Here is a 24,641-nt window from a genome sequence, read left to right on the forward strand (position 1 = left end):
CTCGCTCTGGCCCTGAATGTGTTTCTAAAATGCGGCTAAAAAAATGTATATCTATATTTACCTTGAGAAATATGTAGCATTTATTATTTAAGAAATTGAGCAATTGATGTCAGCCAAGGTTCTTTTTTTTTTTGCTTTAGGTTGACGATACACAAAATCTAATGTGTCCTTCCTGCTCCAGTTTCGGCCGTGTGGGGTAATGCTGTACTTATCCTGGCTTGAATGTACGAGTATAATGTTCTGTGCAGCTTCTATGTGTTTTAGCTGCATAACATGAAATAACAACTAGACACGTTATGGGTATTTTTACATTTTATGTAATAACCCCATTTTCAGACATGCACCTATCACCTCTCCCTCTCTCCACGCAGATACCTATAGTATACCAGGAATTTAAATATTTTCTCCTACTTATATGTTAATGAAAAGCACAAACCACCAATTTTTCATGTTGTTTTTTTCTTCTGGGAGAATTTAATTGAAATTTTTATTTTGACAAATAACCATTTAATGGTGTAAAACAGGCCATTGTGAGACTGTGCCTGGGAGTGTGCGATAAGAGTAACAGTGGAGGAGAAGCAATGACACTTCTTTTCTAAAGAATGGCTGGCGAAATAAGAGAGAGATGCTGTGTACGTGTCATAGAGAGAGGGGAGAAAGATTTTAGAGAAATAGTAAACATTTCAATAATAATAATAATAATAATAAACATGTTTGAAAAACTGAGTTAACCCCCTCAGAGTAGCACAGTAAGCCCTACCATTTTCCACACACTGCTCCATCATATATTCCATGTCTGCCTTATCAGTTAACACTCTGGGTTTGCCTTCTTGTCTGCGGTTGAAAATAGCAAGCTCAGACACAACAAACGGAAGCTTCTTCACACAGTCTGTGTCCTTAATGTAAGGTTTGCTGCAGTGCAAAAACATGCATTTGGTGTGGCTGCGTGATTGTGTGCGTGTGTGTGTTGGGGTGTGCGTGTGTGCGTGTGTGTGTGTGTGGGGCGGGGGGTAAAACTGAGTCGAGACCTCCATATTGTTTTATCGGGTGCTAGCAGCAGCATTGCATGCGTGCACTACAGCAGAGCTGTTAATTCTAATCCTCATGGCGCTTTCAGAGTAAAAGGCTCAGCTCTTCTGTAGGAAACACACATAAGCATGTGAGTGAGGGGGCGACACAGTGCCATGTTTAGGAGGCGTTTTATTTTTTTTCTCTCAAGCTCAATGCATTACATATCCAGTAATGTAAGCAGCAGTTGATTAAGAAAAGAATGCTAAAATACTCTTAGAGCTTAAAAAGAAATTGCATTTGTTGTATGGTTTTGTTGTTTGCGCCACAGAACGCAGGACGTGAATAAGTTTTTTTTATTTTTATTTTTTTGTGTGGTTTTCTTTAGTTTCAGTTGCCTTGTGAATGTGTGGCAGGAAGCCAGCACCATCCCATCACTCTGTTCAGGAGGGCTGGATGAGTCACTCTGCTCTCAAAATCATCCTGTTATTCCTTCCTTTTATGTATGACAGTGGGTCACAAGAGCTCTATGGAGGCATTCTCTTGTGTCTGTGCTCATATATCTATATATACATGCACATGCATGACAAAGATAATGAAAATATTCCTGGCAAAGAAGACAACATCCTACTAAGTATTCCAACCACTTGATTTACTTCCCTAGTAAATGTAGCACAAATGCAACAACCAGAGACAATGTTTAGTTACTTATTTATTTATTGTTTTGTTTTGCTATAGAAACTGCCTTAAAAATACCTAATTGGTAGATGGAGTCCATCTGAGAGTAATGTAGTCTTAGTAAATCTAGCTTTTTCTGTAAAGGCCTTTGAGTTTTGTTTGAAACCATTAATGAACAAACAGCATAAAGACCAAGGAAATCATCAAATATGCCAGGTATAAAATTTTACAAACTTTCAAAGCTCGATTATGTCTTAATACAATATGCTAAACTTTCTGGCAGGTTCTCTGGTCCTATATATGTGGCCTACCTACAACCAAACTGTGTGGCAGAAAGCTAACAACCCCAACAAACTGGGTCCGCTATGAAAACTGATGGCGGCAGCGTCCTTTTGTGAGCAGGTTGTTCTTTGGCATCGAGACCGAATGTGGTTAGAGTTCACTAACAGATGGATAAGTTTACCATCCAGCAGGGCAAACCTAAACACAGACATAGAGCTTTGTATAAATAGTTAAAAACAAAGCAAATTTGTGTTTAAATGTCCCAGACCTCAATTTAGCTAAGAATATTTGGCAAGACCTAAATTAGATGTTCACAAATGCTTCAGTTTCAGATGTGCAAAGCTGGTAATAACATATTACGGTAGGTGGTTGCATTGTGTAACTGGAGAGTTTTATTAACCCAAAAAAGCTGAGCATATATTGTCACCTTTTAGTTTGTAAGAAGAAAAAATAAAATAAAATCACATATTTTCTTATGATGTACCGCTTTGTGTTGGTATATCATATTAAATGCTCTGACTGTTGTAACATGACAATGAGAGAAAGTTCAAAGCATAAGAATGCTTTTGCAAAGCACTGTATATGAGAGCCATTGTCCACACATGAATGTGGTCTCCTGCTTCGGCGGCTCATTGCTCAAAATGGAGCAAGGAGACGTAGAGGCCCTCCAGAGTCTGAGGACATGTGCAGAGGGTACGAAGAGTGAAGCTCAATTTGATAATTGGCTGAGAGATTGTCACCAGAATGAAATTATGCTAGTTAATTCCTCCTCAATTAATTACCTCAGGACCAGGCCGCACTACATTCATTATGCCAGGAAGAGTATTGGCCCTGCTGAAATGGAAAAGCAGCCATATCATACCCATAATGCCTTCTTGAAGTGTCATTGCAATGCTTGTAAGCGTATAGCCTGCAGGCAAAGGGGAAAAAAAAGGACTAAAATGGAAGTGACGTCATAACCCCAGTCTGTCTGAATATAGCCCTGAAAACTGTGCAGCCTAACGCGTATATCGTTTTGTTCCACGCACGACATTGTGGAAAGTGAGACAAAAGGAGGTGACAGGTCATTACAAAACTCGATCAGGGCTCTGTATCTTTCTCCTCTCTTCCTCTCGTCTCCGTTTTTCCACCGCACCCGTCTCGCGGCTCTCAAGGCGTGGTGGTGGGGGTTCCAGATTATTCCCTTAGTTGCCCTTGCCAGGTAGTAAATACTTCAAGAAGCTCAGGAGGCAGGGAATAGATCAACTGCTGCCACACTCAGCAGCATCCTGCCAGCTGGCCCATAAGACGCATTGCTGAAGCTAAAAAAAAAAAAAAAAAAAAAAAAAAAAAAGAAACCGGGGGTGGGGCGTGATTGCGGCATGGGAAGATGTTTATTGAAGAATAGCAAATGTGGGTCAAGTAGGTTCATCAGCAGAGTATGATTTGCATGAAAGATAAATGCAGTTTGGAGATACAGAAAATTAGCTGTTTCATGTCTATAACATCTATAAACATATAAATGCCCTTGTACTTCCAACATTTGAACTGGGAATGACAGAAGTTAAAATGCTGCTTCTGTTCAAAACTGCTGCTGATACAATTTCCAACTGCTGATGCTAATGCTATCAATAAATGCTTTTCCAAGCCGGGCAATCTCTTTTCAAAGGCCATTGCTCCTCAGCGCTCTCCTTTTTGTTCCATATCCCCACCCACCAAGCCACACTATCACCGCTGCATCTTTTCCATCCTTTCCTAATTGTCTGGCAAGCATCTCAGCTAGAGAAAGACAAATATCGCTTTTTCCTGTGGATATTGTTCTGTCTGAACCCGCCGTGACCGCGTTAATAATTTAGCACCTATTCTGTTTCTTGCTGCTCTTTTCTCCCAGGAACACTTCCTCTCTCGCCTTTATTTTCTCTTCTTAGCATGTTTTTTTTTTCTTTCCATTCCCTATCCTCTTCTTCCCTTTAAATTTCACCACAACCACCTGCAGTAATACTTAGAAAACATTAGCTTGCCTGTTGGTTCTCTGATGCGCTGGAACCTTTAGCTCTGAGGCATTGCCACGGGGGTTCTTCGAAAGTGAGGAAGAAGACATTCTTTCACACTTAAATTAATTGGCTGGCTTTAACTAATTGTTATTTCTGCAAACTTATTATAATTAGGAGTTGCCTTACCTGCACAAAAGATATCTCACCACCATAAGTTTGGGTAAAAGTGAATAAAAATGTACTGTGACAAAAGAAAAAGGCCACAGGCAATTATTGACAATGTAAAGTCCTTCCTTGTTTTTGCAATTTTTTTTTATAGTAGCTCATGGTTGTGACGCCATACTGTCACATGGTGACAGCTTTAATAAGTATTAGGTTATGTGAAGTTACTGTCAAAAATAATCCTCTAAACTCCAATAAAAAAGATGTTGGCCTTACCAGGTATTAAAGGCCAACTGCTGGCTAAATTAGACCTCTCAGTTCAGTTAAAACAGCTCAAACTGAAATGGATGAATCCATTAAATACAATTATGTATTACTGAACATTAAATATCCATAAAGGGACTGCTTTATGGTTTGTTGCCACTTTGTCAAACATCGATTTGTAGCATTTATTGTGTACGACATAAATTCTTCATTGAATTTGTGGTATTTTATTTGGATTTAATTTCCCTCACAAAACTCGAGTTATTAAAAAAAGTTGGAACACATACTTCCAACTTATTACTCATTTGGAGTTACTGCCTGGACGGAAACGTATCTGTTCGCAGGATCTGGCAAATTGACTACTCTCACAAAGAATACTCTCATGTGTCTTCTTCCAGGTCGAAAAAACTATTTCTATTTTCATCTCGATGGAGAATGTGCTCCATTATGGTTTCAAATAGAAATCATGTGGATGGGTGTAAATGGAATTTGAAGGTTAAAGTGTTTTCTTTAGCCTTCTTAATATAGCTAATATGATAGAAGCTTATTAGATTGAGTTGGAGGAGAGGTGAGCGGCGCCTCGTATCTGACTGCACACAGGAACTTTCTGTTTGAGAGATAATTTGAAGCTTCAAACAAGCTAAATCAAGGTCTCCAGACCCATGATGTGAGTGTGCACATGTCCGAGCACATGCTGTCAAGCCTTTTCTGAAAAACGCAGAGCATTCTCTTTTATTAGAGTTATCATAATTGCCACCCTCACATTTTCTTCTCCCATGTTTCATGTGTTTGTGTCCCCATTTCTTCTCTCTTCTCCTCTACTTTTTGCTGTTCTCTTTGGCAATGTGTTTGGCCTATGACGGCCCAGAGGCAGCCATGCTGTCTTCTTCACTCAGTCTGCTGTCTCTGCCCTGACCCTGCTCTACTCAGAACACACACGCTCCGTCCTCTATCTCTTGTCTTTTATCCTGTCCCTTGTTTTTCACATCATTCCTGTCTTCAACCCTCCTCCTTTTTTTTTTCTTTTTTGCCCTATCTGATGTCCAGTCAAGAGCAATGTCTATCAAAGAAACTCGATGCAGACAAATACAGCTGGCAAGTCATCTCTCTGTTCTCTCTTTGCTCTCGTTTTTCGCTCTCCTTTTTTTCTTTTAAATTCCCAATCGCTCCATCTTTCTGTAATGAACATTCCCTTGGTTTTTGTGTGGAACTGCTGGCAGGAAAATGAGAGCAGTCATGGATCAAAAATCAGCGTTTTAGAAACTAGACTGCCAGTGATGGAGCTCAAACGCAGACAGATGAACTTTGCTGACATGTGGCAGTGAAAAAAAAAATACTTCGCTTACTTCTGTGACACAAAAGGACACAATCAACTGTTACAGCTTAGAAACGTTCAAACAATTACAATAACTTTCTTGAGGTGCCATATAATTTTTAAGTGAGGGAACAGTAAAACAAACTCTTTCTGTACAGTAAAGTCTTAAACGCAAGCGTTTTGTCTTGTGTTTTTATTTAACAATCGTCATTTTTCTTTCTCTATGCTAATGTAAGTGACTTTAAAGTAGATGCTCTTTCAGAAATGACAATAGTATTCCAGTTTCTCCAATACAATCACTTTTTTTTTTTTTGAAACCCCAGTCTTTCTAAAAACAAGAATGGAGCATTGGGAATTTAACTTGGGGCAGAGTGGCGTCCTGATTGTTTTGCTTGTAGCATTATCGCTAGGCTTTTTAAGCATGACAGAGTGACCTGCTTATATTGTACGGAGTCACGTTTGGTATTGTGGGCTTGTAAAGACCTTTATGAACACCCAACAAAAGCCATATACTGGGCTGTGAGTGCTCTGGTGGCTTTTCTTTCAGGACATTTTCTACTGTCCTGATTTCGGAATTGGGTGCTCCAAGGGCCTGAGGATACGTATGGAAACTAACTTACACATATCCTCCTTTAAAGAAATCTGGTAGCTTCATTTTATTGATCGCAACAGTGATAAGAATCTAGAGAGTAATAATTCTGGATTTTTGAAATGAGGTCCTTCTAAAAGACTACTAGGAATTTAATAATCTGCAGTAGATAAATGTTTCTCTTGGCTTCTTCAGATAATCTGGTACTAACAGATAGCTAACAGAAAATTAAACAGGTTTCATTTTCATATTTAGAATAAGCAAAGTCATTAATGTACTTTGCAACCATTGAGATCTTTTACTCTTGCACACGTCAAAAACGTTTTTCCATGGCAGCTTTTCACCTGAAAACAAACATGGAGAAAAAAAAATACAACATTTAATAATATCAAATATTTTGATCAGGATCAATGGCAATAAGTACTTAAAAAAGATTTTTAGTGGTTTCCATCACTTTAAGCCAAGTATTTGAAATGCGGCAATATCATCAGGTGGGGCATGCTTTGCTTTTGTGGTTTTAATTTAAATATAAAAATTAGAATGAAACAAATCTGTTCATCCTTTAGTATTTTTTCTGCATATTCAGTATTTCAGAATGAAAATCTAATAACCACATTTTCATAACTGTCACCATTCAAGGAAGCTCCTGAACCAACTTATCTGTATTTACAATATATAAAGAGAGTTATCTGACGCATGTATGATATCACTTATAACCTTCAAAGCTGGTGGCTGGGAAGTGTGATTAAATCAACATTACTTCAGCCCTTAAATCAAAGACTGTGTTCATACTAAGCACAGTGTTTGTGCTTAATATGAACACAGTCTAAGCACAATCAGAGCAGAGTCTGAGTGTTCAAAATATTGAACCAATCTCAGATGGACTAAATAATATTAAATATAAAGAAACAAAGTATTTTTGCTCTGGAATAGCTGCCCAATTCATTTGCCTGGTGGGGAATGTCCTTGATTTCTAGCAGTCCTGCTGAGTCAGTGGAGCATGGCTTGGAAATCACTTTTCTATCAGAGTGCACAACACGCAGAGCGCTAGTTACCTTACGTCTCCATATAACTGTGGAAGCAAGCGGAGATGGGGAGCTGAAGTTTGCTTGCCTAAGCGTGCTCCCTTCTTTGTCTGAATACGATTAGAGGTGTGCTGCAAAATCACGGAGCGTTTCAGGAGCAGGGCACAGATGCCCCCCAAGAGAGATGCTGTGCATTGTGGGTAGCCTGATGGCTCAATCTTTGGAGTAAAAACAACAACAACAAAAAATGAGAGGCAGCCCGTACCTGCTATCCGCTTGTCTTGTTGAAGGCCTGGCTTGTCGAGCTGAAGCAGAGAGAAAAAGGAGGGAGAGACATGCTGTGATCCAAAGCCACACTTGTCATTCTCATCACATCAGCTGCCATGTTAATTGTGATTGCAGTCGCATCTCCTTTTTTTTGTTTCTTTCTTATGTTTGTTTCATTTTCTTCCGTTTTCATGTATTTGTATATTTGAGGTTTTGGGTTAGCTAATAAACTAAAAATTAAAAGTCATAGTAATTAGTGATCGTTGTATTCCAGTCGAAGGCAAAGATTCCCATTAGCACAAAGAAGGAATGGCACTCTTAACGCAATATTCACATTCTGTTTATAAAATATGAATTCAGTTCTAAATCTGTAGGACCCTAGCTGAATTTCATTTATTTTTCCTTTCTCCTGTCTCCTCCTACTGTCCTTGTCTCAGCTGCATTGTGTCCTCAAGTCATGTGTCTGTTCTGCAAAACCTTTTTTTCCTTTTTGTGGTGTTAGACATATTTTTCCTGCACACTTCATACTGCAGAAATAAAGAATTTAAAAGTGATTTCTGTTCTACTTTTTGTTTCTTTTGCAGGAGATAAAGAGCATTAAAAGTAAGCTATGGTCCAAACTGTTGTTTTTTTGTTTTTTTTTTGCTTTTGTTTTGTTTTCTGAGCAAAGGCATGCCTGGCTTGATTTGCAATCACCCTTGCTTTTGCTTGATTTTGGTTTCCCATAGTTTGCTTCATGAAACAGCATCTAACACAGCACTACCCGTAACGATGACTCCTCTGGCTCTGTCTCATTTGAAAGCATTAAGGCTTTGGCAAAGACCCACTTGTTTCTTCCTTCCATTTTTTATTATTTTTTAAACGTACAATCTTCGGTCAACTCATCAGTTTGAAATATCTATCACATGTTCTATTGTCTGACAGTGAGGCTAGCGTGTTGTCCCAACAGTGGCATTGTAAGCGCATAATTTACTTTCCGCAATAATGCAGAAGACGTTGCTAATCTGAGACTAGCGCTCAGATAGGTAATTGGTTAAGGCCACTTAATAGTGGATTTAAGAGGATATTTGAGCGCTTGAGCCCCGCAAAGCTATTAAGCTACTTAGATGAGCGTGTGATTGTTGTCTGTCAATCAGCTAAAAAACAAGCCAAAAATAAAAGAAGGGCGTCAGTGGTGTTTCTATTTTGCACAGACAGAGCAACCCCGACACATCTTAAATCTTACATGAGAAACGCAAACGGACCTCTTCCCCCTCTTTTCACCACTGTGGCTTCGACCCCCTCCCTTCTCAGCACAAAATGTGTTTTGAAGCATGACATTATTTCAACTCTGATTCACGCCACTTTTTTCTGTTGTTTATTTTTAGTTTGAGGCTGTCGTCGTAGCCAGTAGTGTCTTCTTTTCGTTGTGGGTCTTTTTGTTATTCTTGCTGTCATGAGGTATGCGTTCTGCATGAAAATAAATGCAGCTTTGTTAGTGAGAGCTGTGCTGTACTCACTGGTACACAAAGAGCTCAGAACATGGGTCCCTAACCATTGTGGCCTGTTTTTTTATTTTTTTTGCTTTTTTTATCTTCTTCATTAACATTTAGATGTGGTAATGACCTCATTATAGGATGAAAACATACAGACTAATGTATTTTTAATAGCTATGTCTTGAAACATGCCACAACAGTAGTGCTAGCTGTAAGCTTATGAGAAATTTTCTCACTTTGTTGAAATAAATTACGGTTATTGACACTTTGTTTTAATCTTTTGCTTCCTCCAGACTCCCGGCCCTTGCCTGACGTAGCCATGACTGGCAAGTGCACCCGGGAGTGCAACGAGTACGGCCACTCGGACTCCTGCTGGATGCCTGTGCGCACGTCGCCCGAGCGACGGCCGTCCAAGTCAACCACCAACCCCCAACAACAACCAAAGCTTTCCACTTTCATGACCGGCAATGGCAGCAGCGGGAGCAGTAGCAGCAGCGGCAGCGCGGAACAACCTGGTAGCCAAGAGACCCTCGCCATGGCCGCCATGGCCAATGGAGACCCCACCACCACGCACATGATGGGAGACCGCAACCGCAACTTGCTCAACAAGAAGATGGCCTCCTCCTCTTCTTCTTACGAGGCCTTCGGCTCGCCTTCCTACGGCTCGCCAGGAGGTGGCGAGGAGACGCTGGGCCACCCAACCGAGGAGATCCCCCTCGCGCCAACCGGAGAGTACAAGCCCACGTCATGTGGTACTCTGACGCGACGGGAGGTGTACCTGTAAGCTTGGAGTTTTACCATAAAACCGGTGGCATTCAAAACCCATTGCGAACGATACTCACCCATAATTGTTGCAGTTACAGAAGTTTGTTTCCAAACGCCAACTAAAACTTCCCCAGAGACTCTTTAATGAAACATCTAAGTGGACATGTAAACACAACAGTTTTACAAAGTGCTATTTCTGGCCATGACCTGGCAGAGAAGAGGAGGAGGAACTAATGGCAAGTCTCACTGTTTGGAGACAGGCTGCTGCCTGATAGTCAATCTGTAAAGTCAAACAACTCATTTTAGATAAACAGCACACGCATGTCCCCTACAGAAGTTACTGTTGTTTTTAAAGATAACGCTGTAAAAATACACCCATTTCTTTCATTGTCCTTGTCTGTTCTTTTCTGGAATTAGAAATGTTCTCACAGACTGTTTTGACTTTGGAATCTGCCTTGTTTTGGCCTTTTTTTACAGTCCATAATAGTCTGGCCAAGACGCCATTTTGTCTAAACAAAGTGACTGGACTCTTTCACCATCAGCCATCTTTTGAGTTTGAACTGAACTTCCAAGCCAAGTCATGGCTGATTTTGAATATTAGAAAGGACTGAAAAGACTAAGCTTTAAAAACTGACCTCTTGAGGATATGGAAACCTGGTTCAGAAGCCAATAGACTTTCCTGGCTTGGACTGCAACTCCACTTCAGAAACAAATGATGAACTTTTGATGACCAACCGCGTGAGAACCTTGCGCAAGTGTCACTCATTGTAAATAAGCATCGGAAGCTAGCAACAGAGCTCGTGGCTCTTGTGCCCGACTTTCGCCCTGCTACCTTTAGTAAGTCTCTGTTATTTTGTCTTTTAATTGGCAAGATTGAGACAAAAGCCCACCCTGAGAAATGCAAGATACTTTATGTCTACAATCACATTCCCCGGAGAAGCATGGCTTATTATCTGATCACCTTAGTAAGAAGAACATATGAATTGGTGTTTAGCTGTATTTCCTGGTGGCAACTTGGGTTAAGCACAGTGTTCTGGCAAGATATTAAAATTATTCAGGTGCAGTTAAAATCTGTCGATATCGGGAAACTGAAAAGCATACCCATGGCTGAGTTGTTATCGGAACAGTTGCAATGAAAGACATGTCTTACTTTCATTTTTGTGCGTGAATGCGTGCGTGTGTGTGCGTGTGTGTTCAGACTGAGCAATAAATACCATGACATAAGTGTGACCAATACCTTTTTTTCATTCTTCTCTCAAAAGCCTTCAAGATGACATCAATGCCCATATACTGGAATCCTTTAAGCACTTATAGCTGTTGCTTTTTTTTTTTAACCATGAATGTAAGAATCAGCTCAGTTGGGGAACAATCAAACAAAAAAAGCAACAGTTTAGGATACTTGTGGACAAACATTTCTGTCGAAGTCAAACCAAAGCTTCGCGAATAGGATGAAGCATTACCCATAGACAAAAAGCTTTCTCCAAGAACTTTGCTTTAAGTACGCATTACCTGTTTTGTGAAGGAATGAGCGATAAGAATGTCATGTCTCAACTAAACCACCCATATAATCATGACACCAACTCTTTCTACACAAAAACTTTGTTTAGATTTTGTGCCTCCTTGTGTACATTGTTTTTTTCTTTTTTTTTCTTTTTGCAGCTTCAGAGGCACAAATCTTACTGTAATTAAAAAGAGATGCAATGAAACTTGTTTTTTTTTTTTTTTGTATTTTAGCAAAAAACCCCTTTTGGCTCAACCGGAGGTGCTTTTTCGGTTTTTCTAAACACCCACTCCGGCAATCTATAGTCTGTAAGTACTACTCGTTGTTTGAAAGAAAGTGCTCCTAATACTTATCAACTGTATACATGAATATTTACTTTTTACTGCACGTTTAATGGCAACTTACTTCACTTACAGAGAAGGACAGATGATGAAAAAATAAATACATAAAAACTGTAAAAGAAATTGTGTAAAAATGAACAAAAAAAGTTTCTCTTGTATACAGAAGCCCATCTTGTTGCTTGCATTTTACTCATGTAATGCGACTTTGTACACTAATCAAGACTGAACTGTTGATTTTGTTTCTTTCCACCCATTACCAAATTTTCTCATTGCCTAATGTCACATATACTTTAAATGATTTGTTTTATTTTGTATTGGCTGTATACCATTAGGATAGACAATTTCTCATGTATTTTTATTGTTTTAGTCACGTCCAATGTCACACAGTTGCAGATAAAATTGTGGAAATGATCATGACGATGTACTGTGTTTCGCTTTTTTGTTTTCCTCCATTATTTGGTGCCACTTTGTATATTTAGTGTGCTTCTGAAAAAAAGGGGTCAAAAAAACTAAACAAAAAAAAAAAACTGAGTGAATGCAAATATGCAATTGTGCCTTTTTATACCAATTGGTATGATTAAATGTTGGTCTGAAACGGTGCAGAAATGATCACACTGACTAGTAGATGGGATTGGCATTTAAGCACTGAAAGTCATCTGCATATTAGATGAAATCCCATGATGTCAAAGTTGTTTTTTTTTCTTTTTTTGTTGCTTCTGAAAGGATGACTAGTCAAATGTCAGTGAGCCTGTAAGGTCTAATAATTTAAATGATTTCCCCTCAATGGGAGTCAGTTATCTTGTTGAAATACCAATTTCCTAGTGCATCCTTTGTGCATTACTGAATGAATACAGGTACAGGTGAAAAGTTGCTTGTTGGTGGAAATGATCTACTGATTTTTTTATTTTATTTTTTTGGTAGTGTTCCACTCATGTACATGTGTGACAACAAAGGTCAAGTAACCTTTTTTGTGCATGAAACAAAAGCTCTGAAAGATAGAGATAGGGGGGAAGGAAAAAAAAAGGAAAGAAAAAAAAAACGCTTGAAGACATTTGACTGCTCGAAAGTCATGGGAAGATAAAAATGCAAATGTGACAGTTTACTAGCAGGGATAGATAGGGAAAGGGGGGGAGAGAATTGCCCTGCCAGAATGCACACCTCAGGACGTGTTGTGAGGAAAAAGTACAGGCACAGAGTTACAGAGTTTGCATATCTAGAGATTATGGTAAGGAAACCCTGTTCTACAAATGAGTATGCTGCAGGGTTCCCTATGGTGTTGCAAAGTGATGCCTTTCTTTTTTCTTTTTTTTATTTTATTTCAACATCAGATAAAGTGGGAACAAAGACTCTTACAGGGTGTAAACGGAAAGACATGAAAGAAAGATTGCCTTACAAGAACAACGACATCGAACACAATCTACTCTACATCTTTTCTGAGAAACGATAGGCTCAACGGGTTGTTTCTTTTTTCTGATACACCAAGGCGACGGACACCGAACCCCAGATGAGAGCAGGTGTTGGGATTCTCTAACATGTGATAGAAAGTGTGAAACTTGCCTTCCTGAGGTGTGTGTTCAGCAGGTGCTCTCAGCTCTACTGGGAAAAAAATAAAAATAAAAACATTTACATACGTGTAATGAGATTTGTAATATTACCCATTACTATTTGTCCTGCGACATGGATGTTGATATAGAGAAATTTGAGGAACAAATTTATCATCGTTTAATATGAGTCACTATGCACGCAGCTTAGCTGAACATGGCAAAGTGTATTGAACGCAAGTCCACTTCTATTTATGAGATATTTTACATAATTTAATTTGCTTTTGTACAGGTTTGTGTAAATAAATTGCTTGTCATTTTTGTCTGCAGAAATTAAAATATAATATGTTAAAATTGTTGCGTGCAATTCTTTTGCTACTTCGGTGGCTTGCTGTTTTTTTTTTAATACAACTTCTCAACATTTTTGTAATCATTTAGTTCTGTTAATTAATATCTGACCACCTCATGACAATTCCCAAGACATGCAATTGCACCCAAGTTAAATTACTAAGTATTTTTGATTAATTTTGAATGAGTTTTACTAGCCACACCCAGGCATTATTACTACTGGACCTGCGTAATCAAATACATTAAACATGAAATAGGCTAAAAGATATGAAAAAGAAACTTATCAGGTCCCTATAAAAGTTAAGACAGAATTCACTGACATCTATCAGCCTTTGAAAGGGTCTACTAAGACATTTCCAAAAAAGCACAGTGAAATTCATAGTTCACAAATACATAAAACATGGAGCAGTATTGTACCTTTTCAGTAATGATCAGGCTTTCAAAATTACTCCAGCAGTTCTTCAACAACTTATGTATGTCACAAGAAGCTCAGAAAGAAATCTACAGCACCCGGGTCCACTTGCCTTGGGTCAGTATTTTTCGATTCAATAATGCGAAAGAGACATGAAAAAAATGGCATCCGAGCAAAACCACTGCTGATTAAAAATATACATTTGGGAAAATGTTATATGTAGTGGCTCAGTCAAAATCTGGACTTAAATTTGACTGAGGTTCTGTGGCATGACCTTCAAAAGGTCATTCATTGTGAAAACTCTCCAGTGTGGATGACTTAAAACTGCTCTAGAAAAAGGAGTGTGATGGCTGACTTCTCAGAAATCCCATCTCTCGAAAATGGCATAAAACGAAGTACATCATCTTTTAAAGGGACATTGGAAATTAGTGCTTTTTTGGAGCACGGACACGTAATTATGTTACCTTTAGTTGTCATAAAAATGTTGTACATATTAAACAGTACTTTGTAATTTGACACTTCTCGACACTCCTAGTCTTTCTGAGACTCCATCTTTACCATGTCGTCACAACAGTGCTTCTCACTATGCCATCCACAACCCTTCTCAGGAGTGTTGGACCTCAGTCGGCTCCAACCGACTGAGGTTGGAGCCGACAAGAAGAACTAGCATACACCTAGTTCTACCAGGTGTATGCTAATTGCTGCTGCCACTAGAGTGCAAGAGGTGAGTGGGGAAGACGCGGCATAGGGTGTTTTGTGAAGCAGAAGATACCCCAGCTTACCTAAGATCATTGCTGACCAGATCCAGGTTTTTATGTCCACAACCTTTAACAGTCTTCTGATGGCTACTTCCAGCAGTAAAGACATTTGACACTCTTCGGATCCAGCGATCCAAAGAGTGTTCTCCAGCAAGGTGTGTGGGTTTATTGGATTCCTTTAAAATTGTATTTCTTGCTGTCAGTTTTGTCTGGAAACAATAAGGATCTGAATTCAGTTAGAAGCACATGTGAACAGAAAAAAAATACAACTAGTAATGTGACAGTATAAATATTGGTTACATGAAAAATGTGCAGTACTGCTGTGTTTTGATATTACATATTTTGTAATGACTTTTGAAAATATTGTAGTTCTCATAAATCAAGAAGACTGATTTAAATGCTGCAATAGAAATCAGACAGTTTTTCTCTCTGCTATTCAGGGACCCCCGTTGAAAAGTAATTCCCAAACTCACCTTCCTCTGTGTGATATGTATGTTTATGTTCTCATACTGTGTTTGTTGTGCGCTCTTGCCGGGATGAATGCAAAAAAAAAAAAAAAAAAAAAGTCTGCCCTCATCTATATTTTAGTATCGATTTCCAATTTTCCATGTAGGTCTGAGTTGATGTATGAGGTGATTACCAGCTAGGTAATTACAGATTCATTCTAATCAATTCCACATACTCTGGGTCACAACATACTGCAGTGTCTCCCACAGCTTAAGACTAATAATGGTATCATATATATGCTGCACATTTTTAATTTGGGGGGAATAAGTTTCTTTTCTTTTTTGTTTTTTTTGCACAAATCAGAAACTGCTGCTTACACCTAGATTGAACAAAAAATGCAAAAGTGCGACAATTATTTGTTCTCTCACATTTGATCCGGAATAGATGTCACTTCTCAGCAAGATTGCATCCTGTTGATATGCAAATTGTTTCGCTCATCTTCAGGTTCATTTTGGAGAATTCTAAATTTGCTTGCTGCGAAATAATCAGTGGGTAGCATTCTTTTTTTTCTTCTGTTTTTTTGTTTCGGTGGGAAGAGGGGGAATTAAGACAAATTAGAATGAATGTGAATGTAATTAATGTTTAGGCAATGCATACCAATCAACTGTTGTGAGCTTTTATATATATATAAATAAAACAGCAGCTAAATATAATGAATGCTGGATAATGAGAATACGAAGCGGGATGCAAATATGACTTGATGCACTCATTAACTCGGGACGTGTGAGCGTTTGTGCCTTTCTGGAGTGGGACGGTTCAGTCCTAGTGGTGACAGAAGAATATAACAGGATGGAGAAAGATTCTCAGCCTACTCTGTTGGAATAGGACATGTCACTTTTTTATTGATTGTTTTAAAGGCTCCTAAAGGCTTCATAGATGTCACACCCACATCTATGAAAATTTATTTTAAAATGTAATAGCCACCAAAATTAAAGTTTCTGGGACACTAAGTGATCTCAATTTGTATAATTTAACATGCAAATATCCTCATATTTTAGGGCCATAAAAATGATAAACATTGAAAGCTCCAAACATAAATATATCGTAATTAGGTGTTCAATCATTTTGCAGAGCAAGTGAGTAATCTTGAGAGTACCATTTGATAACAAAAACGTTATAGCCATGCCTCCCTAACATAAAGTGACGACAATGTTTGTAAAATGATGTGCTGCCTTGATCAATGGTAGTGTAATCATTGATAACTTACAGTCAAAATGAGCTCACCACAAAAAGCCCTTGTTTTTTTTGGCCAGGTTGTTGCTTTGTTAGGTTTCCAAGCTCCTACTTTTAGAATGCCAAGAAAATCGTCACTCAGTGACTCTTAATTTGAGTTTCCTTCACTACTTCTGCCTTTAGGTAGTCACATTGTTACTTATTTGAATAATATTCAAATGTTGAATTATAGTAAACATCTGCTGTATGAACTAATCAGCCAGTACAATGTGTGCACGGTTGGGTTCATCCTATTTAGTTTTATCTCTTTTTTTTTTTAAACTAATTGTTTGGGGCACAAAATTGACAAAGAAAAATGAGTTGATCAGTTTTGCATCTGTTTTGTTAGATGCTAGGCATGCACACCTACTCCAATTAAGTGCCACAAGTAATCTTTTGCAGAGTCTGTAATATTTGATTTACACTGCCAGACAATGAGAGGCTCTGAAGTTCAACCTGAGTCAGTGATAGCTATGATTAATACTACTGACAATAGGGAAAGCAGAAATACCCTGTTATTATTTATTATCACCCTGCTGAACAAGTTAAAACAGCAAAAATAAATAAATAAATAAATAAAATAAAATAAAAATAAATCAAAGACAGAAAAGTAAATTGAGAAAAAGCTATGTGGAAATATTTATTTCATAAAACTTGTAGGATTCCAAAAGTTATGTCGTTTCACTGGATGTTTTGTGTCGTTTTTTTCCTTCCATTTTTTTTTTTTGGGTTATAGGTGATTTTTAAAGTTGTGTCTCATCTAAAATGGATGTAGAAGGTTAGTTATGAACCACTATTGGCCAAAAATGCTTGGCACTTGAAATGCTGTTGGTACAGCACATGCAACTGTATCTATTATCATGAGATTTCAGATGATTGTCCTTCCTGTTAAACAACTGACTGCATTTCAATTATTACTCAATGTTCTGACCTTCTCTTGAGCACTTAGCAACCAATGCACATTTTTAGCATTTTAGAAAAAGTATTCCACATTTTTGGGCAACTGTGGCTATGAAAATGGAAAAATCTACTTGAATAGGAAGAAATTGATCAATAGAGGTCAGTGCTGTCCGTGAATTTGGAAAGACAGTGTTACAGACACTCAGTCAGTCAGGTGACCTCAAAATGTTGCAGAACATACACTTGACCAACTGCAGCAACCCCGGATCATGTCATGTCTTCTTAGCATGATGTGCCAATCACTCTGGTAGAACGGTGTAAATCTGAAAGAAGCATTCGGTTTCTCTGCAAGTTGCAAGGAACACGTACCCAAATATTAGTGGAAGTGTCTTTATGTCTGTATGAATAGTTACGTCTCTCTGTGGACTGGAGGAAAAGCTACACTACCTTTTCAAGCTGGTTGTCGAATTATAAGTCACCAGAAAAAAAGAACAGTCCCAAAAAACATTCACACACTCAAATTATTATGATAGTCATACTAAGGATGAGTGTAGGCAAACTTTTGATCTGACCTGTATCTGGTAGATTGGGACTGACAGGGTTATAAAACTTCAAGGGTATAATAATATGGAAACAGCTTCAATAGACAACAGCACATGGTGGGTAGAATGGACATAAAAAATACAGTTCCCAAAGCTCAAATATGTGGAGCTAATTAATGAAATCATTGATCACCTCTATAGTATCAAACACAAACCATGCCACTGTAATATAAATTCTAATTCCTTTTCATGCTCACTGGTGTGAAATAACGATTTAAAATCAAATCAGCAAGGGGAATTCGACCATAAACCTTGGAGGAAACTGTTTGATATCCACAATTTATGACGTTTTTATTGTCTTTAAATTTTATTTTCCCGCACAACCGTGGGAAATGGCATCCGAGGAATAGCAGTTAGGGCTTTGTTAAATTGATTTCTATTTCATGTTTATTTTATGAATGCACAAAGGGAGTGAGAGCCAAGTTTTTTTTTGCGTGTTTTTTTTTTATGTGTTAGGGTAGGAACAAATAAACAAGTTCATGAGGAAACTCCTGCAATAACGCTGATTTAATTGTGATCACATAAATTCTCTCTGCGGTTTATTTTTCCAGCGATTGCACCCCCGAGGCCGCTGTCGTTACAGGTAATTTTATTGCCTTTGCGGTGGAAATGGACACACATACCGTGAAGATTCAGCCTTTATTGATGTTATAACGCAACGTCAACATTTCCAGATAATATTTCAAAATACATTTTTATTGGATTACAATTGTTGCAGTTATATGGAATTTACTGAGCTTATCTAATTAAGTAATTATTACATTGCAGATCTAGCTGCAGATACAATAGGACATACTTGGTCAGTGGTTATGAGAGTAGTTCAAACCATAAAAATATGCTTTTTGGGGGACTTTTTTTTACTTTACTATGCTTAGTATTTACGTATATCAAAAGAAAACCTCTTTCCATCTTGTTCAAACAACTCAAGTGATGATCAAAAGAAAAACAAGGCTTGTTGCTCGACGATCTCATCTTGATCATCATCCATAGAAACAGACTTGAGACTCCTTGAGGTTCCTCCTTAATGTCATAGTACTAGATATTCAGGATTAATTTTCTCCGGTACTCGCATTCTCTTAAAATGATGAATGATTTTTGGCCTTCCTGCATGTGATTTCATTGTGAGCAGCTCATTTTATTTCTGCAAACCCATTCGATAAATTTAAATAGCATTGAAAACCTACTTTTGTCATTAACTCCATCACCAAATGAACAACATAATACAGGATAAGTAGACAAAGATTAATTTTTTAACATCTTTGCTTCTTTTAATTAGGAGTTTCTAACAAATAATTAACATGCAACATTTAAAATGACATGAAACCAATAAAAAACAAAACAAAACAAAAGAAACCACCTTGATAAACCCAGTAATTTACAGCTCTCCAATCATTGCCACATGCTGTTTGTGAACCTAGCACAATGTAAATAAATACAGTATATGCACAATCCTATAAATTCATAAAACTGTCTTATCCAAACTTGGCAATGAAGAGAAAATCAATGAGTGAATTCACAGAGTGGAGGTTTGACTGATCTATTTTCAGTTTACCCAGGTCGGCTGTTATTAACCACCAGACTCCCCATGACCCCTGCTGCTGTATGATAGATTTCCCACAATGACTTGCAGCAACAAATAAGCCAATGACGTGATCCTCCGCCAAGCATGAGGTATGAACGCTCGCTAGTTGTGAGGCCAAACAAACTGCGGTGGAACGGGCGAATGTACTCTCAACCATTAATCACACATCAGTTGAGAGTTGAATGCACACAAATTTATATGTACTAGATTTATGTGGCAGAAGCAATTTGACAAAAATCCATACAGGTCTTAGTAGTTGGAGCCAGGCTGTGATTAATGAGAAGTACTTACATAAGAGAAAGTGAGTGTGTGAGAAGAAAATGGAGGGACAGAGCTGGAGGAGGCAGAGGAATGACAAATGTATGGCAGCAAACTGTAAGGGAAAGAGATTGAGAAAAAGGTGACTTGTTGATTGACTATCAAACACCCTTTAACACCCTACATCCAGACTTTTTGCTCTAAAAGAAAAACAACTACTGACATATGATGTGGTTACTCACAAAGGCTTTGAAAAAAATCAACCTAAAAAGCAAAATTTGTGGAAGAGATATTGGCATGAGTCTTTGCAAATGTCTGTTTCTCAAAAGCGGTGCACGAAAAAACAATTTGTGATACAGAATCTTTCGTTATTAGGAGGTTGTACAATTGAATGTTCTCCCAATGTGTGCTCAATATTCTCAAAAGGAAAATGATATGATAGATTCAGGACTTATGAGGCTGCTAGTTCTTCTGAAAAGCTTTGATTTTTCTAAAAAGAATAATTTCAGCTCTCCAAATTAAGTGGCGAGTGCAATTTGCAGGAGTCTCTTTTGATCCCACAGAGTCGGGTCTTTTGTTCACATGGATACAAACGGTTTGGTGCCGTCACTGTCCCCAGCACCGCTTACAAAGTTCATTCACAGCTTCTGTTACTGCAGGCAATAGATCAATAGTCACTTACATGAAAGAATAAAGCAGTTAATAACAAAATAAAAGCCTAACTGGTTAAGCAATTACTTTCATACTCACCTTAAACCGCCACAGACTTAATGTATGTTTGGTCTGGCCTCAGTCGGCAAAAATAAATAAAAATGTATTTGCATATGCAATGAAGAGCCAACAATTTCCATGGGGTATTTACAAGCTTAGTGAAGCCTTAAATATCTCCAAATTTTTGGGACTTTGTTGATTAACTGCTCTTTAGACTGTGTCTGTCAATTCACTGGTCAACACAAAATTTATATTTAAAATATATATAAATTTTGTATTTTTTTTATGGGGCATTGATACAAAACCACACAGAAATGGTTCTCCAAACACACAATCGGCCTCCTCTTGAGGCTTTTTTAAGTTTCCAGACCTAAGTGCTATAGAAAACCTGTGGGGTGAGAAGCACACATTTTGTTTAAAATCAAGAACTGCAGCTATCAGTAATTGTACTGCTGAGCCGTTGATTTCCAGATGGAAATGAGAGGCAAGGCTCTGTAAAACATGTTTTATTTTCACTCGTCTGCATTTTTTTTTATTCATTTATTTATTTTTGTGCTACGAGGCAAAGAATCCAATAATTTTTTTCCCATTTCATGACACGGCCACTCAGATGTGTATCAGTTTTTGCGTTTGCTTTGCGCTGAAAGTTTCCTTATGGTAAACATCCTGATAGGGATCATAGATGGCATATGAGTCATAAAGTGATTAAACACCAAACCAGGCTGGGCGGCACTGTTTCACTACTAACACATTGGCAGTGGGAGTCGTATCTCATCTCTTCCCTTTTTCACATGCGCATTTATGTTTTTGAAATTGCTTTTATTCATTCGTGAGCTCTTTCTCCCATGAAACATTTACCAGCAGAATAAATAAAAATAAAAAAAGGTGCATCACCTCACCACGTGCCCCAGACTACACGACTGAACACAAACCCTGCTGCCTTACAGGTCACACCACATCTGGTCTTGCTCTTCTTGGTTTTTCCTTTTTATTTTCCGTCTTAAGATTTTCTTTTTCAGCAAATGTTTTTGTACTGACAAAAGGAAGACAGAAAAAGAGCAAAAAATAACACGCGGGAGGAGAGTGGGTTTTGCTCCACGCCTCACACTGTAAGCATGAGCACGGAAACAGCCATAAAAGTAAAATATTTATTTAGAACTAATTATTATTTTTAAATAAACATTTTCCATATAAGCATAGAATGTGTAGAGCAGCTGTATGTGATTGCTGAAAACGCAATTATAATTGCTGCCTCCTTTGTATGTTAAAAAAAAAATTCTTGCAAAAATAAAATTAACAACAGTGACTTAACCCAACTTGTTATTTTACTTCTTCTCACTTCAATGGCAGATCACGAATGCAGGCTTTGACTCAACTGTGGTTGTTTTATATTGACCTTACACTACAGTGTAGGTGTGTGTGCATGCGTGTGTGTGTGTGCGTGTGTGGGTGGGTGGGTGTGTGTGTGTGTGCGTGTGTGTGTGTGTGTGTGTGTGTGTGTGTGTGCGCGGGGTGTGTGTGTGTGTGTGTGTGTATGTGAGTCTAATCGCCTGACTCACCCTGTGGCTCAAGGCCAGAGTGCATCACAGCTTTATTTCGTTCTGACACAGTGATGGACACCAAGCCATTTTCATCCTGCTGTGCCCAGCAAGTTCTGCCATTAAAACAAAGGAAATCACCAAGCAGCCAAAATGAATTGAGGTAATTTAGAACTTCTTAGTAAGTTTTGCTTAGAGGCAGCACAGAGTGCTCCAAGGCCTTTTTCTGAGCACATAGAAGAACATAGGGAGGCTGAAAATAAATAAAGCAATTGATGTTAGGGGAAGGTAATCTTTGATCCAGAAATTCATTGAAAACTTAGCCAGAGACTGGAATTGCTTAACTTCCTTCTATTCACTCAAATTCAGAACTCTAGAATAGAATAGAAATATTGTGCCACAGTGTGGAAATTCAAGTGTAACAACAGAAGGTCACAGGGCATGGGTCGTAGTGCACATAAAAATTTTAAGTACTTTGATTTAGTTTAAATCGGCCAGATTGTATGTTTCTTTTTTATTTACAAGTCTATTAAAAAGCAATAATCTCAAAAGCAACTTAGTAGAAAATTACATTAGATTTTTTTTTTGGTTGGATGCTGCCTCTACTCACAAGGTAATAGATGTGCACATTTAAAGTGACCCAAACAGATTGACCCAAATTGGCAAATGAATTGAGCCGTATACATTCACATATTGATCCTCGCAGTGATCTTTTAAGTGTGCAGCTGGTCCAACCAGCAGCTTTTAGTTTGCATGTCACCTTAGCACACCAAAGTAACACAGCTCACGATTCTTCCCCATTAATAATTTATTATACTTCTGTTTAATAAAAGACTCTTTATTAAACATGCCTCAATTGGACATCTCAGTCAGCGAAGGAGTGATTTCTTAAGAACACTCTTTGTTTTGTCTTTGTCTGGTCTCCCATCCCCACTGCTGTCCAAGCTAAATAATTAGCTAATCTCAGCCTGTGCTAAGATCAATAGAATTGGCTATCCATGCAGTCGAATGCAATTAACAGAACGAAGAAACAAAAATCTAAAAGCAACTTAAGGTTCTTTCATGCTGTTTCTTTCTTTTAGTTGTACATTTTTTACGCATCACTTTTCACACCAGAAAAGAGAAAATATTGCAACATAGAATGAAACAGTTATTTTTGCATTCATTATGCTAAAGTTCACACTTCAAAGTTTCATGCTACATTAGGTTCTCTGTATACTCATTCAGAATGCATGTATTTACATAAAATCCACATCTGATCACTCTGGTTGCAAAAATAGTGTGCGAAAAGGTTGTTGAATGTAATATGATTACATTTTTTTTTTCTTTTTTTTTTGTAAACCTGTCACATTCAGGCAAAACGACAGAAACTAGGTTTTGTCTTTGCAGAAATCCCCTCATTCGGTTTTTAAAACAAAACAGGTTTGAGTGAATTCCAGCAATGGCTGTGGCCATGATGATCAGTTGTACTTTTTTCAATTACACTGTTTGACTATCCTATAATCATGACTTTAAAATCTTGCTCTGACTCACTGTTGCAAGAAATTGATGTGTTGCTTTACAAAATGTGGCTGGAAGCTGCCAAAGCCTTATGGAACAATATGTTGTAGTCCAACAACATGAATATTAACTTGTTACATTTCAAAACAGTAAGTTTGGGAGGAGAGAAGAGAGATCGAAAGAAAACTTTCTCTCAAGTTAGCTTTCTTCAATTAATTTGACTAAAATCAATTTGATTTTGTTAGGAATTTTAAACAATGTTCTCTGAAGTAAAATAACTGAGTATCTTTACCTGTAATCCTGAGAAAATAAACTTGATCTCGAGATAATGCTGTAAAGATAAAGTGTTGGCCTCTGTTTCACCAATGAGATCAACGGTTCCCTCTCAGCTCAGATAAGAACATGTGGGTGTGTCAATCTTGTTTATTTTTTATAAATGCGTATGTTCCTATCAATGACTCATTAAAACTAATGGATATTTTAATAAGCCTCATGCAGGCTAACTGTAAGCTACGAGAATCATAAGGCCAGCTTGATTACTTCCTCTTGTGCCGAGTTACGGGAAGAGAGAGGAGCTGGGTTTGTGTGGTGCAGGATGTAATCTCATGGGGGATGTGAACCCTTTTTTCTAAAACCTCTATTGACTGCCTCCCTGAAGAAGAGAGAATGTGTAGCTAAATGTTTAGCCCGTCTTACACAAACACACGACTACACAAGAACCCTAATTTTCCAGACACATTCATTCTTGCATGTATGGTAATGCAACAAACATAATAAGCAAACACACACAAAGCAAATCCCACAAGGATTTGACGATGTTGAGCAGCAGAAACCCCTGGGAGAGATCTGTCTCCGCGAAACAAAACAGATGTTGATATGCACAATGTCACCTAAATGTCAGTAGTCACACTTCTATCCTCTTTATTAATCAAATCATTCTGCTGCACAGGCTGTAGTTTCTGTTTTCATTTAATACCCACATGCCTCTCTTTCTGTCTCTTGTGTAATGTGTGAGAAAACGTGTGACAAAACCACCTGTGTCACCTAAAGGGATATTCAGGATTCATGCTGTCAGCTTTCATCATCTACTTTAAATGCTTGTTCATATAGCAGGGTAATCCGCCGCT

The 24,641-nt window shown here is 38.1% G+C and overlaps 1 protein-coding gene across 5 annotated transcripts in view; it reads left to right on the plus strand.

The window, feature by feature from the left end:
- pcdh7b (protocadherin 7b) overlaps positions 1–13,265 on the plus strand; it is a 129,786-nt gene extending 116,521 nt beyond the window's left edge. For 2 of the 5 annotated variants that reach the window (XM_055060357.1, XM_055060358.1), the window contains exon 3: positions 9,332–13,265. In XM_055060357.1, the coding sequence (XP_054916332.1) occupies positions 9,332–9,822 (491 nt within the window). In that variant the 3' untranslated portion in view covers positions 9,823–13,265. Of the gene's footprint in view, positions 1–8,147; positions 8,167–9,331 lie in introns of all 5 variants that reach the window. The other 3 variants (XM_055060359.1, XM_055060360.1, XM_055060362.1) reach the window with 3 other exon arrangements.
- Positions 13,266–24,641: the final 11,376 nt, after the last annotated feature.

Source organism: Poeciliopsis prolifica, unplaced genomic scaffold (assembly GCF_027474105.1).
Source record: "Poeciliopsis prolifica strain line A6 unplaced genomic scaffold, Auburn_PproV2 SCAFFOLD058, whole genome shotgun sequence".
In the NCBI taxonomy this organism is placed as follows: Eukaryota; Metazoa; Chordata; class Actinopteri; order Cyprinodontiformes; family Poeciliidae; genus Poeciliopsis; species Poeciliopsis prolifica.